General features: G+C 52.1%; 1 protein-coding gene across 1 annotated transcript in view; it reads left to right on the top strand.

Moving 5' to 3' along the window:
* The window catches only part of ADAMTS17 (ADAM metallopeptidase with thrombospondin type 1 motif 17), a 353,798-nt gene extending 331,913 nt beyond the window's left edge, over window positions 1-21,885 (top strand). Inside the window, 4 exon segments of the mRNA XM_034667944.1 lie at window positions 1,237-1,441; window positions 5,271-5,423; window positions 17,622-17,799; window positions 18,959-21,885. Of these exon segments, the coding sequence (XP_034523835.1) occupies window positions 1,237-1,441; window positions 5,271-5,423; window positions 17,622-17,799; window positions 18,959-19,128 (706 nt within the window). The 3' untranslated portion in view covers window positions 19,129-21,885.
* Window positions 21,886-22,586: the final 701 nt, after the last annotated feature.

Raw genomic sequence — 22,586 nt, 5'->3', positions numbered from 1 at the left:
AGGATGGGAAGATTCAGAGGGCAGGGCTTTGTTTTGTTTCCTGCCTCATCATCAGAACCTAGAACAGTACCTGGCACATGGGAAGGCTTCCGTGAATGTGCCATGCTGGGATGGATGAATGAGCAAGTAAGCTGGAACTGGAGATGAAGAGAGGCCCGGCCCCACCCAGTGTCCCCTCAAGAACCCTGCCAGTGGGAAGACACTACCGGCATTTCTAAACAGTAGGATGGCGTGATCAGATTTGGTTTCAGGAGCTTAGGACTTTTCCTACGGATGAGGAGGCACTGAATGGTGATCGGAGCTGGCCAACAATGGATTGAGCCATGTTGTCAGGTGGTGAGCTCCTGGGACCTGGGAGGGTCTGAGGCTCATACAGGGGCCAAAGGAGGAGAGAGTCCTTTTGTGTCCCCCAAAGGGCATTCAAAGCCCCATTTGTGTCCTGAGAAATCACGATTTCCAACTGCCTGGCTTCTTGCCCCTACCTTGAGGCCAACAGAGACCCTGGTGGAATTGGGGACATTGAATAGAAGGCAGGGAGGCCAGACTTTAGTGGAGCTCTTTCACCACTCAGTCTTGTCCCAGTCCTGCAGCTGCCTCAGGAGCGACAGTCCCCAGCCACTCTTTGGAAAGCAGGGAGTACCTGGTCCTGGCGTGTGCAAGCTGGCACTAGGGTGCCTTTGTCAAGGGCTGTGCCAGTCCAGCTTTGCTGCGGTGACGAACAACCCCAGCGTCTCAGTGGCTGACAGCGGTGTCCATTATTACAGAGCTCAGCCTCCAGAGCATCCCCTGGGTTGGGACCTGCTCGTCTCATGACAGAGGGCAGGAAACGGAGAGAAAGCAGAGCCAAACCACATAATCACACTCGAAGTTTCTGCTGGGACATGGCCAGCTTCATGTCCACGCACACCCCATAGAACAAAGCATGGCATAGACAGTGGGTGGGATATGTAATCCCACCACAGGGAGAGCGACCCCTCAGGAACAGTAATTCACTCTGCCATAGAGGTGTTGTGTGCAGAAGGATTTCTGTTTTGAATAAGCCATTGACCCACTCAACTCATGTGACTTCCTCTGCTCTAATACTTCAGAATTATTTCGAAAGTCAATTACAAAGCTGAGTCCATCTCCCTCCCTCACACTACAGGCCCAAGACTCCATGATGTGTCTGGAAGGCCCTCAGGGAAGCTGGCCTCCCCACCCAGTTATTCTCTCACTGTCTCTCCTCCTCCTGGACAGGTGGGTGGCAGGCCCATGGAGCCCCTGCTCAGCGACCTGTGAGAAGGGCATCCAGCATCGGGAGGTGACCTGCGTATACCAGCTACAGAACGGCACCTACGTCACCACACGGCCCCTCTATTGCCCGGGCCCCCGGCCAGCACCAGTGCAGAGCTGCGAAGGCCAGGACTGTCTGTCTATCTGGGAGGCATCTGAGTGGTCGCAGGTGGGTGCCTGGGCTGCCTTATCCACAGGGACCCCAACATGGTGGTTTCCCTCTATGGTATTTCTGACTCAAACCCAAGTATCACAGTCCTTGCCAGCCCCCAGGTAACTAAAAGATGTATTCTAGCTCACATATTCTTAAATTCCATCTGAGGTGACAGTATGGCTAAACAAACATGGGTAATGTGTTTTTGATCATATATATGTTTTTGATAATATTTACCACAGTTCAATCCTGTTTGCTATGAAGTGTCATGTATGGATGGATGGATGGATGGATGGATGGATGGATGGATGGATAGATAGGTAGACAGACCAACCAACCAACTAACTGACCTTCTAATTTCCTTTTGGTATATAGGAATTCTAGTGTGATCTGATTGGGAAGGTGGTTTCAAAAGCTTTCTTTGAACTCTGTGTCTGTCTTTGTGGACTGTAAGAGGCAGGTGGACACTGGGAGGGACAATTTTTAGTGTGCAAGTTGGAGTCACATATCTCATGCCATGAAACATTTTGGAAAGAGGTCAATTAAGCCCTAAGTTTTAACTTGAAAGACTGACTCTGGAAATATTTTATCTTTGGTAATATCATCCTTCAAGGCTTTGCGTTGACTTTGCATTAATGATTTCGACTGTTTGGCCATAATACAAAAAAATAGCTAAATAAAGGGCAAGTTTCCTCAGGTCCTCCATCAAATGTGTTCTAGGAAATTCAGAAAGGCTAAATCCAAGACACTCTTCAGTGTGGAAAATATTTTTAAAGTTCCTTTTTATGCCAAACAGTTGGAATTATTTTGAATAAGAAAGTATTCAGCCCATTCTTAATGAACGAAAAGTCTGCCCTTGGCTGCTCTGAAATGGGGTTTACTTTTCCGACGGATCTTGACATGTACCCGTTTAAAGACCAGAGTCTTTAGCCTGACCTTTATGATATTTTAGGGAAAAGAGAGAGTTTTTAAAATTTTGATTTTTTTATATGTACTTAGGATTGTAAGTTGAACATTCAAGGGACCTCTTTTAGGGAGGGGGGCTACTTGCTGGAGGGGTAGGGGCAGGCATGTAGTCTCCCCCCATCCCCGCCCCTGCCAATCCACCTTGAGCCTGAGGTCCTTGATCACCTGGCTTTTGATCCAAACAAGATTTACACTTTAATCAGATCAAAGCCATAAATTTTCCATGCAGACTCTTTCTCACAGGAAAAAAAAAAAATGTCTGTACCAAAAAAACCAAGCCTGACATTATCAACTATCACCCTAGCATTAAGGAACGCCAGATTGGAAAATGTGAGACAATTGAAGCAAGATTTACAGAAATCTCTCTATTCTCCCGTCTCTGTCTCCATGTGTACCTGATCCCAATGCTGAAATAGTGTCCACGCCAGTCAGTCTCCTTCTGGCTCAGTCCAGGCTTGAGCCAAATGCCTCTTTCTGAACATTCAACTTGGAATCAAATCTTGCCCTCATTGACGAAATGCTCACCAAACTGGTATTTCTACTGCTTCACCACATGCCGAAGCCCCTTTAAAGATTTTATTTATTTATTTGAAAGAGAGAGAGAGCACAAGCAGGGGAAGGGGCAGGGGGAGAGGGAGGAGCAGACCCCCACTAAGCAGGGAGCCTGACACGGGGCTCCATCATAGGGCCCTGGGATCATGACCTGAGCTGAAGGCAGACGCCTAACCGACTGAGCCACCCAGGCATCCCAATGCTGAAGCCCCTTCAATATTTCTTCTTCTGGCAACAAACATGTTTCGTGGCAGAGAAATTTATTTTACTGAGGGGATGGCCTTTCTATAGCCAGCAGTGTGGATCACCCTTACTGTCTAGCCCCCAGCTTCTTCCCAGCTTTGTTAGAATGAGGAGCAGATACCAGGAAGGAAGCAAAAGTATATGACTATCTCCTAGGTCCCTCCAGAGGAAGCCCCACCTGCAGTGCTGCCCTTTTCTCGAAGCTTAAGGCTTCCAGCCAATGGGCTGCTGGTCAGAAGGGCTGAACCAGTGTTTGATCAAGAAACAAGCTAGACATTAGCATTTGAAATTCAAGGGGAAGGGACAGGGAATGCAGAATAGAGTAAGACAATGCAGGAACTCTGGCAGAAGTGGGAAGTAGGCTTCTAGTTGAAGAAAGAACATGGGTGTGGGTGCTGGTGCTGGGAGGAGCCCACAAGTCGAAAGGTAAAGGCAGAGCTAATGAAATGGTCAGGGAGCATCACCATGCAGAGAAGCAGAGAGATGACCCTCAACTCAATAACCCAGGCTCCCAGCAGCAGCCCTTGCAGCCATAACCATCCTGCCCCAGAGGGTGACACCTGCCCCGGACTGACCCCTTGCATCCACGGTCCTATTAAGCCGACACCTCACCCACACACAGGATCAAAGACTCAAGTTCTTCAGCTCCCCCCAGATGACACCACAACCAGTTCTGATGCACGTGTATTTCTTCTAAAACAAGCCAATCTAAGTCTCAAAAAAAAAAAAAAATCCTCAGAAAGCTAAATTGAACTCATCGGAAAAATATAGCTACATAACATTTTGGGATAAATGTTAATAATAGAAATATAAAAAACAACGCTTGTCCTTTAGGTGCATTGTCCCAGGGGACGCGGTGGAACTTGATAAAAATCAAGTTTGCTGTGGCTCAGAAATATCACTGCTGTATATTTCTGGTAAATCAAGCAAGGCTGAAAGCAGGCCCTCAGATCATGAGGGCTCTGTTTTGTGCTACCGCAGCGCCTGGGCTGTCCCCACCACAGCTCTGGGACCCAGCTGATGGGAGCTGGGCCTCACTGTGTCTGTACGTCTCAGCCTAACATCTCCACAAGTTCCTTGTTTGCTTCCATGGTGCAGACAGGGCTTCTGTACCCGGCAAGTAAGAGGAAGAGCTCCCTGGGTTTGCAGACCCTGTCACCTCCCCTTGCAGGCCGGATCATGCACGCTGTCGGTCCGTCCTCCCAAGGTCATAGGTCTGCTCTGCCTGGCCTTCCTTCTGCTTTGTTTGAGGTGGTTAAGCACTCTTGGAGCCCGGCAAGGTCCCTCCCTGAGCACAGGGGGAGCATGCCAGGACCAGGCTCCAGATACACCCCTCAGTCCGCCCTGTTTACACCCTGCCACCCCACCTCTCACCCCTTCTTCCATGACTCTTGCTGCCTGAGGGCATGGGAATCTTGAACTCTCAGGGCTCACACATGATTTATCATTCCTCAGGCCCTCTTTGGGTCCCCTCACCACACTTTCTCTTGCGGTGTCTCCCAGGTAAGTAAATTACCACAGGGCCATTGCTCGGTGACGTTCTTGGCATCCACCCTTAACACAGTCACTGTAGCTCTCCGCAAGAGCTTGCCAGCGGCCTAACATGAAAGTCACCTGTGGCTTGGCTTTCCCCCCTGAGCCTGTGCTTTTGCCCCAGGCTAGTCCTGGCAGAGTGCGCGGAGCTGGAGGCCAGCTAGGAGGAGTCAGGGGCTTTGGACATCTTCGCTTGGGTGTTCCTCCCTTGCTTCTCCTGGCCCCGTTCCCTGCTCTGCCTGAGGGTCCACCAGCATTTGCCCCGTGAACTTCTCCACTGTGCCGGTCCTTTGGACCTGGTAGCAGGCCATTAAATTCCTAGTTTGGTCTTCTGGTACCTCGAGCTCTCCCTGCTCTGGTGGCCCCCCCGCATCACTGGCCACTTGGCTGGAGTCACAGCTGGGACCATGTGCCTCAGACTTTAGAAGCCCAGGAACATCCTCATCCTTGGGTCCCCAGCACTGGGTCTGGCACATTGTTGCGACTTAATAGGCGTTGATGACCTTGAGCTGAATCAGACCGGATTAAACATCCAAATGGTGTCTTGCAGTGCTCAGCCACATGCGGCAAAGGGACGCAAAAACGAACTGTGACGTGCACCAACTCGCAAGGAAAATGCGACGCGTCCACGAGGCCCAAAGCAGAGGAGACGTGTGAGGACTACTCAGGCTGCTACGAGTGGAAGACTGGGGACTGGTCCAAGGTGAGTCTGGCGGGCCTGCGTCTCCACCATGCCCAGTAGCACAGGGAGCTCTGCAAGCAGGAGCATGAGGCAGACCCAGTCTACCCAGGCAAGTTCGCTTTCTCTCCAAGCTCTGCACCTGCCCATGACCCTGTGCCGTGTGCAGTCGGAAGGAAACCGAACGTCCCCTGAAGCATAAAGCGGGGTGCTCCGGATGCCAGTTGGAGGCCCAGTGCTGCGTGCTGGCTGTGCCCCAGAATCCTGCGGGGGTCTTGGCCACCGGCCATCACAAAGCCTCGTAAACACGGGGGAGCCTTGGCCAAGGCAGACACAGAGGGGCTCAGAGGCAAAAAGCACTTCCCTTCACTTTCAGGACCACCGGGTGAGGACCTGAATGGTGCAGGGGCAGGCAGGTGGGGGCCCTAGGGGTGGCAGAAAGGAAAAGCCATCTTCCAGAGCCTGGCCTGCAGCCCAGGGGGCAGAGGGGGAGGCCAAGAGGGTGAAACAGCACCACAATGTAAATCAGATGTGAAAACTTCTTCGCTGTTCAGCTCTTCTATTATTCATTCCCCTGGTATCTATGAGCCTGTTACCTCTGATGCCTGTTTCCCGGGGGCTGAGGTAGGTACCACTGTCACCTGTGAGCACCAGCCAGGAGACCTGCTAGAGAACCTTTTCCCAAGAACCGCAGAGTTTCTGCTGACATTTGCTAACGTTTGCTTTTCTAAGGAAAAGTTCTAATGGTAGCACAGAGGGTGTTCGTGTTTCTTTTTGGTCTTCGCAGCTGAAAACTCCCCATTCACTTCTCTTGATGTCTCTTCACCCCAAGTTTGCAGACTGGTGGCCTGAGAGCACCTGGTTTTTGCGTGGCCTGCACGATATCATAAACATTCTGGAATTAGTTACTAACATTTAAAAACAGGGCGATTTTGCCTGAAAATCTGGATTTGGGCCCCTGTCTGGAAAGCTGGCAACGTGGCGATGTGGCCTGAGTCCTCACTTGGCCACCATGACCTGGGGCCAAGCAGGCCTGGCACCTTTCCCCAGGCCCTGGTCTTCCAGCGCCCCCAGACTCCCAAACTCCTGCAGCCACTATGCGTTTTGATTTAGCTGCCTGGCCCAGGCAGTAATTTGGTTTGTGCTTCTGCTTTATGGAAGGAGAGATGGTTTGGCATTGGAAAGCAAAACTTATCCAGATCTGGTCTTGTAGAAATGCCACCTTCCTGCAAGTGGAGAATACAAACTCCTCCAAACTCCTGGACGGCACAAAGCCAAATTTCTCGGGTTCCAGTTTGCCGGCTGTGCTAAAAGGCAGCTTCTGGATAACTGCAAATTTGGGGAAGACCAAACACACCTCTTTTTTATTTACTCCCTGATCAGAAGATCTGACCCAAGCAATAGAACCGGGCCAACAGTGCAGTTTCTCCATGAATGTAATAACACAGGATGGAGTTGCCAGGGTGAGTCTTACATCGGAGGAGCCTTCACTTGAAGTTCACTTGAAGGCTCTTGCAAAAATGCCATTAGAACCTCGAGTCCTGTGAGAGAGGCATCAAGGGGCTGAGTTACAGCTCTGACTCACCATTTAACAAATCTTAACCCTGAACTGGGAGTCCGTGTACGCATGAACGTATGGGGAGCAAGCATGATGGGGCAGGGGCCGCACAGAGCTCGGCTGTGGGACCACCCCCGGACTGCCTTGCCGCCACTCCCTCCTGCCACTGCCATCACCGGGTGGGCTGGCCTGCCCAGTTGCAGAAATCTGTACAGTACAGTTCTAGAAATCTGCCCATTGCTTTTCCCCATGTCTTCTCTGGAGAATGGGAAGGATACAGTTCCCCGTGGGGGTCCTTATCCTCACTCGCTGGGCGACTGGCCAACACAGATGGATCCCACTGGATGGATCTTACCTTGACATTTACACTTGTTCGGACTAGATTTGCTTTGCCATTGACCTCTTTTCTTCACCCCAAGGCTGTCCCCTCGTCACATGCTTGGGGTCAGTGTGCACTTTTAAACCCTCACCTGCAACCACCCTCTAAACCGCCCACATGCCAGACTTTGAAGGCTTTGAACAAGCTACCCAAAAGGAACGTCAATAGAAGTCCGGGGGCTATCAGAGTCTCGGTGTATCTGGAAGCTTTGACGTTTTGCCTCCAAGCAATCTTCTATTGCTTGGCCCCAAGGTGCCATTGATAAAGATACGTGTGTCTCCAGGGAGATGATGGATGGGCAGGTCCAAGGAGATGCAACAGGTGCTGTCCTGCACGCACCGAAGCAAGAAGGACAAGTCATCCCTCGGGAAGGGGCTGGCACCCATCTCCTCTTGTAGCTGGGTGAGGGTGCCTGAGAACAGTGCCCAGAATCATAGGGAGGCAGGGCCCCTCCCCCAGCCTCCGCAAATGGCTGACCCCCAACTAGAGTCCTGTGCGCAGAACAGTCCTCACATTCCCATTCCTGCTGAGGGCATTATTACTCTCTGCCATGTTTGAAAAATGACCTGCTCTCCTGGGATATCAGCTATTTCCAGATCTGTGCAAATCCTTGTTTCCACCTGCTAAGTCCTGGGTATTCAACCCAGGGGTGGTGAGATGTCACTTAAAATGGGAAAAGAGGAAATCACATTTCTTTCTAGAATAGCATGACTTTTGATCAAAAGTTGAGATGTTTCAGTTTCAAGACCAGAGGCATTAATCACCACAGAGATGATGGGATGTTTCTAATTAGAAACAAATTACTCTGGAGGGATTATAATGGATGGTGTTTTTAAAGAAAACCACTGGCTCTCTGCATTAAGACTATGGCGTTCCCTTTCACTGGGGAGATCAAAGTGACCGTTGACTTCCTGGTGCCTGTGGAGGTCCCGTGGACGGGAGCAGGCCTGACTCCTAGGCCTCAGTCAGGCCCCAGGTGTGCCCCTCACACCCGAGCCCCAGACTCTGATGTGGAAATCGCAGCACCTCCCACAGGCCTTGGGAGGTCAGAGGAAGAAATAGGCATTTTATTAAAAGAAGTCAGGGAGAGCCTCTCACTCATACGTTGCTGTACCATGTTGTCCCCAAACAGCTGGTAGATGCCTTCCTGTGCTCTGGGCAGGGCAATGGGGCTTTCAGCTCCATGGACTTGGCAAGGAATGAGAGGGGTTTGCTATAGAAAGTGTTTCAGCCCATACCACTTCCAAAGCCTGCACCTACTTTCTTTGGTGGGGCCTGTCCCCACACCCCACTCTGCAAGGCTGGCCTGCCTGCCGAGCTGGGGGTCTGCAACCAAGTCTCTGTGATTCAGGCAGCATTTCCTGAGCTCCTTTTCTCAGGAGAGAATATGCCAGACCCCTCCTGGGCATTGGGGGTGTGAGAGTGGACAGTGACCCAGCCTAGGTACAGAGTGACAAGGAGCCAATGACGTTAGGCCACACTGAGTCCCCCTGGGCCAGTGTGCACCGTGCTGTGGGACCCAGGCATCCTCTGCCTGGGGAAGCTGTGGATGGGGTTGCTGGTGGAAGGTGATGCTGTTTCTTTTGGGCTCAATGACAGCAGCCCCTGAGATCACTAGTGCTTTAGAACTGACAAAGCACATTCACTCATGTTATCTCATTTGGCCCCATCCCCGTTTTACAAATGAGAAAACTGGCTCAGAGCGGTGATGTGGCTTTTTTCCCCCAAGGCCACACAACTATAAAACGGCAGGGCTAAGAGTCTGGTCCCTGCCTTCTGACTCTTTTTTTTTTTTTTTAAGATTTTATTTATTTATTTGACAGAGATAGAGACAGCCAGCGAGAGAGGGAACACAAGCAGGGGGAGTGGGAGAGGAAGAAGCAGGCTCACAGCAGAGGAGCCTGACGTGGGGCTCGATCCCATAACGCCGGGATCACGCCCTGAGCCGAAGGCAGACGCTTAACCGCTGTGCCACCCAGGCGCCCCCCTGCCTTCTGACTCTTAATCCACCTTTCATTCAGGTGCATAATAATGTCAGAGGCTTAGATTCAGGAATTCAAGCATCTGACTGTTCTCTCTCTACCACCACCCCCATCAAAACCTGCTTCCAAAAGGGCTTTGTATCAGTCATTCACACTCTAGTATAAATCTGTTGTCTCTCTCTGAGGTTCTGTCTGTTGTCTACCCTCATTTGTGAAATAAAATGTTGAGTCCTTATTAAAATAAACTTGAACGTCAAAGAGGAAGTGTGTGAGGCATCAGGGATATCAGGGCCCTTTTCTGGGTCGTGTGAAACCATACCACACAGGCAGCCAGCACTCTACACTGAGACAGAGAGCCAGTCCTCCATCCAATATTACTCTTAGGAATGTAAGCAGCCAGGGAAAGGAGAGTCATCATATTTCAGTGCTCTTCAGAGCAGGGGCAGAAGGGAGAGAGGGCAGATAACCCCCCTTGGTGTGGAGCAGGCCTGCCACTGGATCACGGAGTTCCAGAGACAAGTCTAGAGCCCATACCTACTCGAAATGAGCTTGCTATAGAGCAGAGGAGCCCCCAGAAATTGCCAGGACAGGTGCCTGCATGGAAGTAAGCGGAATCATCTAGTGATGCCTTTGTCCCCGCTGTTCCCCTGCTGCCCTTCCATTCACCCAGTGACCTTTGTCAAACCAGCTGCCTTTGTGTGGAGCCAGGGATCAGAGAGAGAGACTGGCTCCCCTGCACGGCAGCCTGGGTTTTAGCCTCTACCTGGACCTCGCCGTTGAATCAGAGTAGCCATTCCCCTAAGGAACACATGCTCTGTCAGTGACCCCTGAGCAGGGCACGTGGTCAGGAGGACACAGGTCCCACATCCCTGCTCTGCTGGCTGTCATCAGAATCCCATTTCTTCCATAGGGCTATCAAATATTGATGTCTTAGAACAGCTCTTTGACTGTGGTTCAGGTCCCATAAAACCATGCCTGCACATGGTGACAGCGTGCCTAGGAGGGAGGAGACAGGCTGTAGCATTTGCAGGGCACCTGGGCCAGCCTCTTCTAGCGGGAGTGGAGGGTCTTTCACACAGTCACTGATAGACTGAGAGAGCTAAGCTACCAGAGTGATCACAGCTCCTGCCCAAGGAGTGGCAGTGGCCCTGTGGGGTCCTCTGTGCTCCAGGCTCGCAGAGCCCAGTCAGGAGCTCTTGGGATCACTAGCCCTTGCAGGCCTTTGGTGGTCACCTTGACCTTCGGGCTCCCTGGCTCTAGGGCCCCAGCCAGAATCTGCAGGTCAGGTCGGCAGGTTGCAAATTCAGAGACATGGGGGAAACCCAAAGCTAAGGCTGAGGAGAGAAAGGAAAAACAGTTTGAGAGGGAGTACGAGTTGAAGGGGTGTGTGTGTGTGTGTGTGTGTGTGTGTGTGTGTGTGTGTGAGTGTGAAAGCATTTCCAGTTTCAAGGCTGGAGCAAAGACAGTGGGGATTTTCATTACTGTTTAAAACCTGCTATTTCAGGTTTCAGCAGCTTCCGACCATTGCACGGCTCATGCCAAGTCTGGGGGGAAATCTGTCAAAAAAGCTTTTGAAGAGCTTTTGACATTTCACCAGCCAAGTGCTTTTCAGACACCAGCAGAAAATGAAGTTAGCGTGAGGGTCTGCCCTTCCCCCACCCCCGTCTCATGCTCTGCGAGCCAGACCTGCCCCGGGGCCGGCTGGCCCCCAGAGAACATGGGCTGCTCACGCTGGGCGGTGAGGGCCCCCCCCCCCGGCCAGGTCTCCAGCTCACCCCAGAGCCCAGGGAGGAAGCCCGGCCGCCCCCGCCTCCGTCAGAACCCGGGCTCCAGCAAGTATCAAACATTCCTGCAGCGTTTCCCTCTTCCTGAGGTTTTTACGACCTCCTTTTAGCTAATTCTCAAAACACCCCTTTGGGATCTAGCGTTATTTATAGTTGTGATTTTACAGCTGGGAGAAGTGAAGAGAAGGCAGGCCTCGCCGCAGAGGAGCATGTCGTCTGGGCCAGCCTCCGTGGGGTGACAGAGACCTGGTTCCTCCCTGCTGGGGAGCCATGTGGCTCCGGAGGAGGTCAGGGTGGGGGTGGCTGGAGCTGTCGCTGGGGAAGAGCTGTATGGATGCTCTGGGTCTCCCATTCCTCCTCTCTGAAAGGCAGTGTGTGCCCCGGTGCCTGCCGTTCATGCAGTCGGTGCATGTTTATTGCGCACCTACTGTGTTCTGAGCGCTGCCCTAGCTGCAGCCGCTGTTAGTGGGACGGTTAATGAGGACTAACGAGAATGATGGAAGCCCAGGGCCCAGCCTGCAGTGGGCATGTGGAAGGTGCACGCTGCTGCTGTTCTTCCCACTGTCCTCACCACCACCATCATCACCATCATCCCAGAGAAGCCAGGCCTAGAAGCTTTGCACCATGTCTCACTGTCACGTGGGTCCGAGGGACCAAAGGCCTTCCCCAGTTCTTTAGGGAACTCTTGTTTGCAGCCACACCAGAACTAACACCACGAGCCCATGAGTCAATCCAAGTCAAAGATTTCTCTCTCCGTGGCCATCAGCCTTTTGCTCCCCATGCACCAGAATTTTTCATTCCGTTGTTGCTTTTCCGGTGAAACTCCCACCCCCAAGGGTCTTTGACTCCCCGTCCCAGGCGGGGGAGCGCCCTGGGATGGGTGGCGGGCCACCAAGCCTTGTCTGTGATACGCAGCTGCAGGCACCTGCTGGGGAGGGGGTGTGAGGGGCTGCCCTCACTTCGGGTCGTCTGGCAGAGAGCTTTTCCACTGGATTTATTACTGCTTCATTTCTGTCTTTGTGTCCCGAGTCTCAGGGAGCCGCGTTCAATGTTAATGTAATGAGCGACCTGAAAAAAATACCCCACAGTGAAAGAGTGCTTCAAACAAGACCAGATATGTTTTTGGGTTTTTTTAATAGATCTGTTTGCTGGGATTTTTAAAAGCCGGAGAACGGCTTCACAGCAATGCTTGAGGCTAATCCGATGCTATCAGGAGCCACTGTGGTCTCGTCACTGTTTAATTAAAGCTGAGGCCAAGGGGAGGCAGGCAGAGATGGAATTCCTTGTCTGTTACCCTGAATGCGGCAAGCTCAAGTTACAAGGGGATGCTGTTCAAAAGCAACCCCTCGGACCTGTCTGGAAGCACATTTGTCTTCAGTATCAGATCAGCTTCTAATTGTGCTCCCGGAGGTTATCTGTCTGAGCTGCTCGATCAGGGCCGGGAGCCAGGCAAAGGCTGACAGCCACGCCTGCCTGCTGAGGCCTGGTGCCAAGGCGAGGCCCGCCCCTGGAGAGCTAAACAAGCAGGACAAGCAGCTCAGTACCTTTTCCCCGGGCTCCAGGGACTCCCTGGTCCATTCTCTCTGCTCTTGTCCAAGCACTAACTGTTAATAATAATAGCACTTGCTGAGGGCTCGCTCACAGCTGGTCACCTGTTCCAAACTATTCTAGTCATTGAAATCATTCTGCAAGGAAAACTTTATTAACCTCAAGCCACAAATGAAGAAACTGGGGCCCAGATAGGTTAAGTAACTTGCCCAAGGTCACACAGCTAGGAAGTAGGGATGGAGTATGCTAACAGGTCTGTCCTGCCCCCGCTGCTCTGTCCGCAGTAGAACTCCAGGTAAGGAGAGTGTGGTTACTGGTGGATGTTAGGCCAGGGGCAGGCTTGGTACCACCTGGACTGAAATGAAAGTTTCTGTACATGCCACTTGGTTACCTCTGTGTCTTCTAACACCTGACACACTGAAGTGTCCTCTGTGGGGCTCGCTCAGACACCCCAAGGTTCTCAAAAGTTCTTCTAAATGACTACAAGCCTTTCACAGCTCACAGGTGTGTGAACAGCAGAGTCCCTAGGACGCCAGCAAAAATTTAGCAAAGCCTAATCTGAGAGACAAATCCCTATGAGGGGCAGGGTCCGCAGGGTCCCTAAGTGCCCCCAGGGCAGCCGAGGGTCAGCCCCAGCCGGTCACCTGGCCCTGCCCTGCCTCATGGGGGTGCTGGAGGGCCATGAGAACAGACGCTTGAGGCTCTGTGCAGGAACTTCGGAGGTAAATCCATGACCTCATGGAGCAGTTCTTTCTCCGGGCTGGAAAATTAAAAGCCAGTGACCCTGTGCTAGGAAAGATAATGAATCAAATGGTGGATCTGGGCAGTAACCTAGTTTTTTGTTTCCTGGCTCCCATAGAGGTTCCAGCCAGTACAAGCCATAATTCATACAGAAAGATGGAATTTGGTCCATGAAATGGGGCAGCTGGGGTCCTGTCCCTCCTCTGCCACTTACTAACTGTGACCTTGGCCCAGACACTAACCCCCACTGAGCTCAGTGGTCAGCAGCCTCAGGATTGTTGTGGAATGTTCCACACTAGTGTGGAACCTTACAGGCGAGCCCACGGGATAAGCAAACATACCATCTGTATACACAGAGGTGTCATGAATGCTCTCCCTTCCCCCCACCGTCTTCCCCTCCCCCACCGGCCTTAGAGCCCATGAAACAAGGCTAAGAACTTTCAGAGGAGAAATCATTTTTCCAGGGCAACCCCAGACACCTGAGTTTTACAATGGTCATTGATCATTTTCAGGCAGAGACCTTGTCAGTTTTGCATTTGGTTTGAATAGACCCACAGGATTGAGTTCTTGCCCTGATTTTTACATACACAATAATGACACCTGCAAAAGACATCGAAGCCCTTCCTGATGTTCCTGCTCAGGAAGTGACTCAGCTGGGCTGACTGCCTAGCCGGCAGGGGTTTGAGTACCTTGTGTGGTCAGGGGGTGCCATGGGAGCGAGACAGGCATATTTTCAGGAGCCTTCTCCACTCACCAGTGTAGTTTCCTGGGGCCCCCGCCACTGTCTGTCATGCCCTGGAAAGACTCCGTCTCCAGGGAGTAGTATGAAGACACTTAATTCCCGATTCTCCCTTCTGGACGTGCAGCAGATGGCTCCTGGGCCCAGGGTCCGAGTCAAGATCTGATGAGAAAAGGGCTGTGGATGTTGCCTCTAGATCAGCACGCCGAGACCTCTTTCCCCACATAAGCAGTTCAGTGCCAGATAGGCGCAGATCCCGGGTCCCAAGCACACGGTAATCCTGTTTTCCCTGGAAGCAGGTTTTATTATTTTTTTTTTTAATTTTGCAACCGACTTACATATAAAAGTCTTTAATGGTAGAGGTGGACGAGTCAAATGTACCTAAAATATAGAATTCATTCAGGTGGCTACACATTCAGATTTAAAGGTGTATATTTATGTTTTAACTTAGAAACATTGCCATTTTTCTCTCTAGCATATTGTAAAGTCAGACCTGATGAAGCTGCTGGGGTATGCAGGGTGAAAAGTGAGTGACTAAGAGCAGTTTTGTAAGGTGCACCCTAACATTCGCCATGTCTGTCTTCATCACTCACACACTCTGAGTCCCCTGTTTGCCAGAGTACAACCTGTCACTGCTGAGTTCACAGAGATGTCGCCTCTTTCGGAATCTGTATGCGTCGCCCTTGCGGGATGGTCCCTCGCAAGCCAGGCGTCACTTAGCACTGTGTTCGCATGACTGTGTTCCGTGTCGGCGACTCTGCTCCGTGTTCGTGGGATTTTGTGCTACATTAGGGTCCTTAGCCTTCTCCTTCTTTCATTCTGTTGGTGTGGACTCCCAGTCTCTTTGTTTAACCGCGTGCCAGTTTGCTCTGAAGCGATTTTTAAACATTTCTTAGATCACCCTCCCTCCCTGTGATTATGAAGTCGTGCCTCCAGGAGATACTTATATCTTTGCTTCCTTTTTTTTTTCTTAACCCCCGAGTGATCTTGCTACAAATAATTAAAGGCACCCCTTATCCCTGCCCCTGAACTGTGAGAGGTTTTGTTCTCACTTAAGTATAAGGCAACTTCCTCTTTTCCAAGAAGAATTTTGAGTGAAAGGCTTCTCCCACTTATATTCGTGCGTACGTGTCTCCTGTGTGTAATCTCAGCGGGGCGGTAGCTGGATGTCCGTTCTTGCTTAGTTACACATATTTGTATATGATTCCTTAACCAGTTCATTGTAAGAAAACAGCTGTTTATACTCTACGCGGCATACTGGGCAGAAGTTCCGGATAAATCAGAGGTTCTCAGCCCTGGGTGGCCCTTCTAGAGATATGATTGATTGGTCTGGGACCCTGAGGTTTTTAAAAGCTCGCCAGGTGATCCCACGCAAGAGACCCCAGCTCCCTCCTTGATGCCCCCCAGCTGAAGGTCATGTTGCTATGGCAGCCTTCCCACGTGCAAGGTCTCCTCTTGGTGGGACCCCTCACGTGACCTCATCCCTCCACCGCGGCACCCCTCAAACTTCCCTGGGCTCCGGTGCCAACTCCTGAGGCCTAGGGTGGAGCCCAGAAATCTCATCTGTAATGCATGATGACTTCTCACGCCCACAAGCAGCCCCAACCTGGTTTATCTAGAAGATAGGGTGAGGGGAGACACCGCGCTGAGGCCCTGGGGCTGGCCATACCCATGGGGGAGAGTGCCTGTTCTGGTTTGAAAGTGCCAGAGCCCACATGGGGGCTGCTTGTGGCTTTCCCACCTCTTTTGTGATTTGGAAAAGACTGGGACCCTTCAGAGCACCGTTCCCTCGGAGACTATCTTCTAAAGTGAAAAAACAAAACAAAACAAAACAAAAAACCCAAAAACCAAAAAACCATGATCCTGCTTGTCAGACTAGAAAACAGAATTCACCTGGGGCACACAAGCTCTTTGGGGAGCAGACAGTGCCCCCTTGGTCACAGACAGTACCAGCTGAGCCTGTCTCCCACTGAGCCTGTGCCTGGGGTCTCCTCATAGACCCCTCTCCCTGGGACAGCCCTCCCTCCAGCAAAGGCCTAGGTCGGGCCTGAAGGGGAGGAGAACAGGGAGGCACGTGATCCAGACGGCACCTGGCGTTGCCACCGCAGGTGGCATTCAGAGGACAGGCGCCGCTCCCTTCTCCGCCCTGAGGTGCTAGCAGAGCTCCAGCTGGGCTGTGGCACCTGAGGCCTTTGTTTTATTAGATTTGCAGAGTGCTCTTGGAACCCCATAAATCACGGGTTGTGTGGGTGCTAAGGGACCCCAGATGGAGAGTGTGCACCTGCGAACCCAGCTCTCCGGCTGGAAGAGACCAGCTTATCAGCGAGACAGTTCCCCGGGCTCCTGGGAGAGCGAGCAAGGGCCCAGCAGCTTGGAGAGCAGGATCAGGGCGGAGGAGTCGCGGAGCTGGCAGGTTCCCTGTGGAACATTTCATAAAAGGGTGCAGAGAGGGACAGGACGAGGGCAGGAACTGCATGGGGATGTCCTACCACGTGCACTCAGTGCGAACCTGGGATGTCTTCTGAGCTACGCTGGGCTGGTTTTGGCAAACCAGGTCTGCAAGGGCTGGAGATGCCAGCAACTTGGGCCTTGGTGTCTGAGTCAAAACTGTGAGCCACAAATAATACATGACTCCGTGACTCCACAGTGCAAGAAAGGTTGCACTTCATTTTCTCCCACTTAATTCTGGGCCCCAACTCTCTGGGCTTGCGGGACATTCAACCCCGCCCACAACTGAGCTCCACTTCACAACCAAGGCCAGGAGAAGACCCCAGGGCCTTACATAGCACAGAGCACTGGGGAGACGCCCAAAGTCATCATGCCCAGCATCTCCTGGGTGCCACCAAGCCACCCCGTCCGCTAGCTCAAGAATTTAGAAGCCCGGCTTTCTGCTTGGAGCAGGGGTACATAGGGTGGGAAGTGACATGCAAGCCTCGTAAATTAATATTTCAGCAACTGTCTTGTGTCTTCGCTTGGGCTGCTAAGAGGAAATACCATAGATGGGGGCTTAAACAACATATTTATGTCTCACGGTTCTGGAGGCTGGGAAGTGCAAGGTCAAGGTGCTGGCTAATTTGGTTTTTGGCTCGCAGATGGCTGCCTTGTCACTGTGTCCTCACATGGTAGAAAGAAAGGCTCTGGTCTCTCTTCCTCTTTTTATAAGGACACTAATCTCATCATGGAGGCTCTGACCTCATCTAAACCTAATTACCTCTCACAGCCCCCACCCTCCCTCCAAATACCATCCCATTGGGAACTAGGGCTTCAACATGTGTATTCGGGGAGACAAAGAACATTCAGTCCATTACATCTTGAAACAGGCTTCTATCGAGCAGCTGGTGTGCAGCCAAGCCCCCTTGTCCTGCATTATTTCAAGCACCTGGGAATGACACGCAGGGGCCAGGCCCGGGGGCAGCTGCATCGCAGAGCCATTGTCACAGCCGCTCAGTCCAGGTTAGGCCTCCAGTTCAGACCGTCCCTGTCTCTGGCAGTGCTCCTCGACCTGTGGGAAGGGCCTGCAGTCCCGCGTGGTACAGTGCATGCACAAGGTCACCGGACGCCATGGCAATGAGTGCCCCACCCTCTTGAAGCCCGCAGCCTACCGACAATGTCACCAGGAGGTCTGCAATGACAAGATCAACGTGAACACCATCACCTCCCCTCGCCTCGGTGAGTGGCCCCAGGCTTCTGGGGAGGGCACCGCCACCCCCAGCCAGCGAGTCCCCACTGGTGGTAGGGGTTCTAGAAGCCTGAAAGCCCCTCCTTGGGGCTTATCTGAGCCCTGGAGAGGCCAACACTTGTCAGCTCTGTAGAAGGTCAGAGGTTTCGGAGATGGCATTTCATTCTTTGTCATGAAAAAGACATCTGTGAGCGGCGACCTCAAACACTACACTGCAAGCGCCCGCTGGTCACTCTGCCAACAGTGGGGAACACAGGAGGATGGCCCCCGGTTAAGGTTTCGGGGCTCCTGTGCATGAGGAGGGCAAGGGGAAGTGCGTTCTTCCAGAAATGAAGGAGCTGGGGTGTCATTCACGAAACCCTGGTGATGTTCCTTAAGCTGATGCTCGAGAAGAAAGCAGACGGCTTTGATAGGTTGGAGTCTTGAATTCAGTGGCACATGAGGGAGAAGAGGACCATTTAACCTGAAATTAATGATTCCTGTTAACAATCTCTGCTTTTCCAAATAGGAGTCTTTAAGGAATATTTTCCTACCCAGAGCCCTGCTCCCTAAGGCTGAATGCAACCAGAGCAAAGGGGGCTTCTAAGTTGTTTCACTGGGGGGGGTTGTCTTTGAGCTTGCAGAAGGGCACCCCCAGCCTCTGAATGCATAAGCCTCCTTGGTATGCTCCAGGGACCTCCCTCAGGAGGCCCTTCTCTCCCCAGGATGACCCCAAAGAACGTTTAGGCCCCTTGCTTGCACTATGAGCTTATGCTTTGGTGGGCCCTTTGAAATCCACTGCCCCATGTCATTCTGTCTCATAAATGCCAGCGGTGATGGCGTCCTTCGCCAAAAAGTCACAGTGAGTACTGCTTACCTGAGAAGCAGGGCGCGCGGTGCCCTTGCCCCACGGAAGGAGCCAGACCCCAGACCGCCATGCTCTGCCAAGTGGTCAGGTTAGACACACGAGTGCGTCCCTGTAGTAAAAAGCGACATCACATGGCCCTGGCAGGGGGCATATTTCCTCAAGTCCACGCAAGGCTCCAGAGTACATGTGAGTGAGGGCAGCCCCAGAGTGGGTCAGACCACAGGCCCGCTCTGTGCATGCATCAGGACGTCCCCATGCCATCCGTAACCCTTGGGCTCTCTCTCTCCCCACCATCCCCTTAGCCGCTCTGACCTACAAATGTACACGGGACCAGTGGACGGTGTATTGCCGGGTCATCCGAGAAAAGAACCTGTGCCAGGACATGCGATGGTACCAACGCTGCTGCCAGACGTGCAGGGACTTCTACGCAAACAAGATGCGCCAGCCGCCGCCACCATCGCCAAGCTCATGACACGTGGCCCAGCGGTCCCCCAGTGCTCCAGCGCGTGGTCTGAATCCTGATGACATGGCTAGCTGAAAGCCTGCCCACCCAAGAGCACACCAGTCCTGCAGCCAGGACCCCCCAGAGCACACCGCCGCTCACCCACAAGGCTGTCCCAAGAATCCAACCGGATAGAACTTGAGCGTGGACTTGACGTTTGCTGTTAGCGCTTTTGTACTTAATATATTGTTAACGGCCACTGGATGGCTTTTACAGTAAGGAAAAAATAGGCATGAGTCACAAAATTATTGTCATTTCTAAGGTTCTGTGTACCTCAAAGGGAACACCTCCGACAGACAGTTGTCCAAAGAGACGTCATGGAGCGCTTCTGTCTTGGCTTTCTTTTGACGTTTGAATTCCCGGTGCTTGATGTGCCATGGGGGCATTATCCCCCAAAGGAGACATTTTATGTTGAAACAGGCTTTATTCTGAAAGCCGGCGGCACCCTGGAAGGAAGGACAGATGTCAGCGAGCCTCTGCTAATGGCTTCTCCTGAGAGGGCCAGGCTGCCGGAGCCCTTCTTGACCACACGAGAATCAGCACTTTGCCTCTCAACCCATCTCTGAAAACATGTTCTCTAGATCGTGGGCCTTGTCTTGGAAGTCTTGTCCCTAACAGTTTGAATCTATGTCAGCCAAGGATGCCTAGGCCCCATAGTTCTGCATACCACCTGTGTTGGGGAGAATATTCTGGAAGCGTTTGGGTTCGGGGTGGCATCTAATTTTTATACTCTACTGTCCATTGCGTTGGGAAACAGAAAAGCCTTTCTTCAAGGTGCTATGAAATGGGACATATGTTAATTTGGGGAGATGGGACTGGTTCCTGGTGTAAAGGTGAGCTCAGGACAGCTTCTTCGGGGGGTTATGGCCCCTCCACCTTCTGGGGGGCCTCTACTCCAGGCAGTACTTCATAAAGCTTTGCACCTTATAGATGGCTTCCCATTGACCTTGGCCGTCTACCTGAAGTTGATTCTTTTTAGAACCTCTGGCCTGGGACCGGTTTCCTCCAAAAGCCACTCAGCCTGGTGTTCCGGGATCCGTGGAAGAGGGCCACCCAGCGAGGATCACTGCACAACCACCATGTCTTCCCATAGCCCAGACCTTGCGGGACCCATCATTGTCATTGACCCATCTTCTTAGTAAGGCAAGGATGACTCTCAGAAAAGTACGAAGAAAGTCTTTCCCTCCTGCACTCCCGCAAAACAGAGCTGTGCCCTCTCCAGATACCTGGGCAGATGACAAGAGTACAGAAGACAGTGGGACCCTGCCCGCTCTGGGAGCCGGGAGGGAAAGACTCTACATGCCAGGAGGCCTGTTTCGTTCACCAACTTGGTGGGTGTTGGATGGGTGCTTACGTTCAAGGACTTTACCGTGATAAACCCCTCTTCGCCTCCCTTATTGTGGACAGGGAGCCTCACGGATGCCAATCTTCCTGGGGTCATCTCCAAGGACTTCCTGATTTATTGGTGCTGTGTTTATGTATCTGCTTTTGTTTTTGACGATGTCACAACTTTAGGGTTAGCTTAAGGCTGTTTCAGTGTATGATTTTTCGTATTCCAGAGACAGAGAAGTGGTAGGGATGACAAGAAATGTGTGCGGTTCCACTTGAATCAACGAGAAGTATCGAGAAACCTGCTTGGGTGCTGTGTGTAAAGAACTGAGAGAATGCCAGGATGGAGTGATCCACCCTGCAGTGTAACCCCCACCCCACCCCCAATGGTTGCACCAGAGCCTGTGCAAAATGCTGTCCTCACCAGCTCAGGCTTGGCCACCAACAGACTCCCCCAAACCCCGTTTCCACAAAACTCTCAAATTCTTGGGGAGCTAGGGTTCTGTGTTCCCCTAGCCCCTATGGGCTATGCTTCACCACAAAACATCAGAAAGAGCAGCCTCAGACACTGAGGAGCAGAGCCGGGATGGGCAGCTAAGGAAGCCAGGGCAGCTAAGGAAGCCAGGGCAGCCTTGCTTGCCCATCCGCATGCTCGTACACAGGCTGGGCAAGCTCGCCACTGGCGAGCCCTTTCGCTGGTGCCTCTGAATGACCCCCTGCTGGTTACCTTGACTGTATCCACTGGATGCATCTGGCAAGGGCCTCATACCTTCAAAAGGCAAATAATTGATTTGGCTCTTAGTAAACACCCCGTTGGTTCCCCCAACGTCGGTGTCTTTCTGACCTCTTTTAGCTCGTGCTGGCACTGTTGCTCTGAAATTCCCCAGCCTGCCTTCTGTGCATGGCACAAGCAATGATCGATTTCAGCGAAGCCAGCCTGGCGCTCTTTTTCCACTGTATGCAGAAGACATTGAAACCCTGTGATCACAGCAGTGACGTTTCTTTATTAACGCTACCCTGTACTGTCACTCAAGTACTGTACCTTTTTGATTGCACAAATGTGTTACTAACTGCAGAGTTTCATGACCTTATGGTGCTACTTTCGTGGGTGCAAATGAACCCTCTCACTTGACCATGGCTTGATATTACCAGAACACAGGGAAAGATCCTCGGCAGCAATAATACCATTGCTTTGCTCTCTTTTCTTTGTTTCAGAGTCAAATGTATATATTTTCCATTAGTTAACTTACGTTACGTACTGTACCCGTGGTATTTTTGTTTTACTTTTTGGTGCTGGTTTTGAAAGAGAAAAAAAGAACAGAAGACAAACATTGGACACCACTGTAAATGAAAAATTAATCATTTCATTGGAAGTGAGTCGAACATGTTTTAATAAAATGTTTTTCCATAACAATTTTAAGCTGTCTGTGAAGTACAAGACAAAAACCAGGGCTCAAGGGCTGACAGAGGGAGGCCTGTCCTTCTGCAAGTGGGCCCGTAGCTTGCCTGGAACGGCGTCCCGACCACAGCTGTGGACGGTGTCAGGGGTCGCTGCTAAATGCAGTTCTGGCGGTGGCCGCGTCTCCCTGAGCAAGGACTAACAAATCATCCTGTCCCAGGCCTCACCCCGGTGCGGTTGTAAAGCCCTGGGTGGGGACACGAAGGTCTGACAGCTGTGCCGGGAGTCTGGGTCTGACACAGAGCAGCAGCCACCTCGCTCGCGGAGACGCCCATGCTCTGTGGAGGTGCAATGACCCCTGGTGTGGGGGGCCCTGCAGACAGAGCCCAGGCCCTGGTCATGCCAGAATGGGCATCTGCTCCCTACAACCTGTCCCCCTTTAGCCCCCGCCTCCCCCACCCTGCCGATGGTCCATTCAGCTTCTCTCCTCGTGCAGGTGTGAGGCTGGACCCTGGCCCTGCCATCCTTCCAGGCTGAGGACACGGCAAGGGTACCACACCGTGGAACCCCATCTGGGCTTGACACAGAGCAGAGATGTCACTGCTCCTTCTCCTGGTGGGGGTGGGGGAGAGGGCGGTTCATCTCCTTCTGGCATCAAGGAGAAAGAGCTCCCCAGCCAAGAACTTGGAGCTCTGTTCCA

This window comes from Ailuropoda melanoleuca, chromosome 9, assembly GCF_002007445.2.
Source record: "Ailuropoda melanoleuca isolate Jingjing chromosome 9, ASM200744v2, whole genome shotgun sequence".
NCBI classification, from domain to species: Eukaryota; Metazoa; Chordata; class Mammalia; order Carnivora; family Ursidae; genus Ailuropoda; species Ailuropoda melanoleuca.
Note: the sequence above shows the minus strand (reverse complement) of the source record. Positions and strands in the feature narration are given on the sequence as shown.